Source organism: Desmodus rotundus, chromosome 10 (assembly GCF_022682495.2).
Source record: "Desmodus rotundus isolate HL8 chromosome 10, HLdesRot8A.1, whole genome shotgun sequence".
Lineage (NCBI taxonomy): Eukaryota > Metazoa > Chordata > Mammalia > Chiroptera > Phyllostomidae > Desmodus > Desmodus rotundus.
In genome coordinates, this window is record NC_071396.1 from 61,294,647 (window position 1) to 61,299,541 (window position 4,895).

General features: G+C 39.7%; 1 protein-coding gene across 1 annotated transcript; it reads right to left on the reverse strand.

The window, feature by feature from the left end:
• Positions 1-2,170: 2,170 nt before the first annotated feature.
• MC5R (melanocortin 5 receptor) lies at positions 2,171-3,206 on the reverse strand. Its single transcript, XM_024580550.2, has one exon. The coding sequence runs from the start codon at positions 3,203-3,205 to the stop codon at positions 2,228-2,230; it is 978 nt and encodes a 325-aa protein (XP_024436318.1). The 5' UTR covers position 3,206; the 3' UTR covers positions 2,171-2,227.
• Positions 3,207-4,895: the final 1,689 nt, after the last annotated feature.

The following is a 4,895-nucleotide window of genomic DNA, read 5'->3' on the forward strand; positions in this document are numbered from 1 at the left end:
TTCCAGGGGTTTGCTCACTTATAGATGTTTACCAAATCACTATATCACATGTATTCCTTCCAACTGAAAACACATCTGAATACTTGGGTTATTTCTGCACTATTTATACAGAGTTAAAATATACTTGAGCATTTTCTTAAAGACCTTTATAGAAAAGGTCAGACCTAGTCTAAAGTCAGGAAGGACCCAGAGCAGAAAGTTAGCCTAATGAGTTCCCAGATGGAGCCAATTGTATACCACACGGGCCAAAGTTTGATTACGCACAGGATTGGAACCCTAGTGACCCCACTGAGAACTCAGGGATGTTAGTCAGCAGATTAAGCATGCATTTGTTTAGTAACAATAGCAAATATCAGTTGAGTGCCTGCTCTGTATCAGAAACTACTGCAGGCAACAAAGCCACAGACATGAACAGGACAGTGGAGAGGCTGGCTTTCATGGTAACTGAGACAGCCCACATAAACATGTACTATGGTTTCTCATCATAATTGGAGATAACTTACTTCCCATTCATAAATACACACAGCATGTTCTGCTAAAAGGAACAAGAAACATTTGAAGGACTAGCTGCCCCTTCAAAACTCATTTGCTAACTACCTGCTACTTTGCCATTTTGCAAAGATTTGGATGTCTTATGCACTTTCCTGCTTGTGCCAGCACCATTTTTTTTCTGAACTGTGGGTTGCCAGGGGTAGGGGTCACGTCTATAAGTTATTTATGTGTTCTATTCCCAGGAAGTTCCTCTGCCCCAAAAGGCTTCAACAGCTTATCATTGAATGACCCTAGTAGCCCACTGATTTATTTATACTTTTCCTTCACTGGGAACAGTATAGACATGAATATCCAAAACAAAAGAGAAGTCATTAACACCAAAAATAATAGAATGGAATACAAGAGCTATAAAGACCAAGCTCTTCATTTCAGTTTAACAATAATGGGACAAGAGGTCAGAGATGTTTCAAGAGACACACAGATGTATTGTGACAAAGTAGGCTTCCTAGTTTCCAAACTGCTGCTCTCACCACTACCCTCTGCATCACCCCCAAGTGTTTATCCCATCTGCAATATTTCTTTTAAAAAAATACCCAATCCTTATGGTGCTTGACTAGCTTTCAAGGTATTCTCACATTTTCACATTCAGTTCTCATGACCATCCTGTGAGGTCAGCACAGATGTGGAACCTGAAATGAGATGATTAATGCAACATCAACTGTTAATGACAGAGTCAGGATCTGAGCTCAGATTTTCAAACATCATTCTACATTGCAGAATATGGGACTCCCTGGGTTAGATATGTGCACCTGAACCTCTCTGGCTGCTGGAGTCAGATTGTGATGTGCAAGATATAGAGTGGCAGGGTTTCAGCCTCAAAGACCAACACAATCTGAGAAGGTCAAAAACAGCTTGGCTATGGGCATGTGCTACAAGTGAGAGAGGTGAGTACGGGGCTGGGAACATGGGAGCACTTGAAGCTCATGACATGTTTCCAAAATACTCATTTGGAAACCCTAGACTGAGTCAGAATAAGACAGTAAGAAGAGTCACAGAAACTTTCACACCACACGACATGAGGTTTGTAGCATGAAGTTTTATATCTGGGTAAGAGCAAAAACATGATTGACAGAAGTATAATTTATAAAATTCCATCCTCAGACAATTATGGGCACAAGCCATAAAAACAAAAGTTCAGAAAAGGAAAGTCCCATAACAAATACAAAGAAAATTTCAAATGGAAAGAATTTGACTACTCGATTCGGCCCTGAAAAACATGCATAAGTCCCAAGAACATAAAGTGAAGTTACAGAACAGTTTGTAGGGAGAGAAAGCAATTACACATAATGTAGAAAGTCACAAGTTTTCTTTCCATTACAGTCAGCTTTTCATCCTGCTTAGATGTGCACCCAGAATTTTTTACTTTCCCTGAACACACACTTACTAGGTGGAAGATGGATGGGGACCCCACAAATGGGTGAGAACAAAAGAAAAGTAGTAGGAAAACAGGGCAATAATAAATTGCCACAGACCTTTCCTAAAATGGATAAGATGCATGTGCACGTCTAACCAACAACAACTACCACACACAAAAAAATGCATCTTAAGTACTAATTCAAGGTAGAAAAAAGGTAAGTATAATGCAGTTTTGATTTTGAGTTATCTTGCTTACCCCCAACTGACTTCATCACAAGGTAAAGGAAGGAGAAAAGAAAGCTGCAGAAAGCACTTTTGTTTAATACCTGCTAGGGAACCTGCAGGGTATTCTGAAACCATGGCAACAAATAATCTCTTTAAAAGTCTTCCTCATCTCTTGGCTGCGAAAGGCATATATCAGAGGATCAATCACAGAATTGCACATGATGAGTATGAGGTACATATTGAAATGAGACATAAAGCAGGAACAGTAAAGATTCTGAGGGCAAGAGATCATCAAAATGAGATGGAGGAAGAACGGAGCCCAGCACACAATGAAAATGCCCAATAGCATGGTCAGGGTGATGGCACCTTTCATGCTGGTCCTCTGCCACACAGAATTGTATCCAGGCAGTGCTGCTATCCGCTTGACGTGAGTTCGTACCAGAAGGAACATGTGTATATACAGAGACACCATGAGAAACAGCATCGTGAAGAACATGGAGATGAGGCAAATGATGACATAAGTGGATTCATAGTAAATGATGAAAACAATGCCACACCCTGTGCAAAAGGTCCAGATGCATGCAATAATCAATCCAGAACGCTTCACTGTCATGATGTGGTGGTAGCGCAAGGCATAGAATATAGTGACATACCTATCCACTGCAATGGCCAACAAACTGCACATGGAAGCCACCACAGATATGCAGATCATGGAGTCAAATACATTGTCAATGTGACGCACAAAGGCATCTGCTATCACCAGGTGCTTATTATTTATTAAGTATATAGTGATGGTCTCCCAGGCATTGGACATGCTCACCAGCATGTCCGCTACTGCTAAACTGCACACAAAGAAATACATGGGAGAGTGCAAGTTCTTGTTCTTTACTATGGCACCTATGACCAAGATGTTCTCCAAAAGGCTGATGAGACCCAAAGTCAGAAACACCTCCACAGCGATGCCCATATCTTCACATGGTGAAGATTTGTTCTTGACATTTGGTCCTGAAAGATTGCCCTCTGTGGCACTCAGGTTGAGATCCAAGAAATACAGGTGAAATGAGGAATTCATTGCTACTCTTCTTGGCAGCAAATTTCCTGCAAAACAGGTTTTCATTCATGATTCAGAAAGGTTAACAGTTTACCAAAGAAGCACAACAGCATGCCAGAAGGAAGCATAACCTGAGAATGGGAATAAACAGACTAGAACATTTGCTGAGTATTAGAATTGTATGTATTGAATACAATACATCCAGATCCCTGGAATAGTGTCCCTCCAACATTCAGGCTTAGAATTTTCACCAGCCTTCTGGTCTTCCCTTGTTTAGGCTCCCATTCTTTCACAGACCTCTTAATAGAGTGACCATACATTTCAGTGTACCTGAGAAAGTTTCACTTTTTATGCTTGCTGTCCTGGTGCCCAAGTTCACTCTCAAAAGTGTTCCCAACTTGCAACATACAAAATCCCTTCCAGTCTCTGGATTTTCAATTCCTAAGACCCCTACTGCACTGCATTTTCCTCAGGTGAGCTTGGATTTCTGAAGGATATACAGGTGCACGTTCTCTTAAGAGAGACAGATGTGTTCTTTTTTTAATAATCTAATGTCTAAAACAAATCTAAATGTCACGCCTTGTTCACATTAGTTACTTTTTCACACGTATTAGGTAGGGTGGTAACGTGCTTATACAAATATTTATGTTATTCATTTCTAAGATGGCAGGACAATCTTTTTAAACTTTTCAACAATTTACATTGAATATTATTTGTATTAGTTTCAGGTATACAGCATAGTAGTTAGACAATCATATGCTTGCAAAGTAGTCCGTCCAATATTTCAAGTAAGATAGATGTCTTCTTAACATTGGTCCTGACACTTATTTATTTATTTATTTATTTATTTATTTATTTATTTATTTTTAATTTATATTGTTGTTCAAGTACAGTTGTATCCATTTCTCCCCATCCCACCTATCCCTGTCTCTCCCACCCTTGAACCTACTCCCTTTGGCTTTGTCCATGTGTCCTTTATACATGTTTCTTGATGGCCCTTCCTCTATTTTCCCCCATTATCCCTCTCCACCCCCCTCTGGTTACTGTACACTAGGATTCAGTCTTCAAAGGTGTAATTAAGATTGTAACCAATGTGATTCTTTAATTTGAATATAATCACAAATAAAAATTTACTGTCTTCAATTCATACATTTAGTTGCACATTCATGTTAAAATTGAGACACACGGAATGCTGTTTTTCCCTCAATAAATATTTTCCCTGACTTATGCATTTGCAAGTCCACAAAGTCTGATTAACAGATAGTTTTGTAAGTTCTACATAAGCATGGTACGAAGAAACAAGCGATTTAAATTTACCAAGCACTACAGTAAGATCACTCCTGTGTTCCCCAATTTCTCTCCTACAATTTATGTTCTAAAATTCCTTTGCCCTCCAAACACAGCACATCTAGGGAGAGAGTAAGACTTTCTGTCATCATTGTCATTATCAATAATAAGTTTTTACTGCAATGCAATCATTTGGCATTTTGAATATGTTTAAATATTCAAGTAGCTCTCTTCCATAAGTCGGTTAGGCATGATTTTGCATTCCTTTCAAGGAGATTTTAAGTGAATAGAAAGCGTGGCTATTTACCAGTGTTCTCCCTGCGCCTCTTCTCTTTGCACAGCAGCCCGTGGGCCCTTCGCTCGGGACACTGGCTCAGCCTAGACACCTGGCATCCACAGGTTGGGACCACTTCCGGGAGCCTAA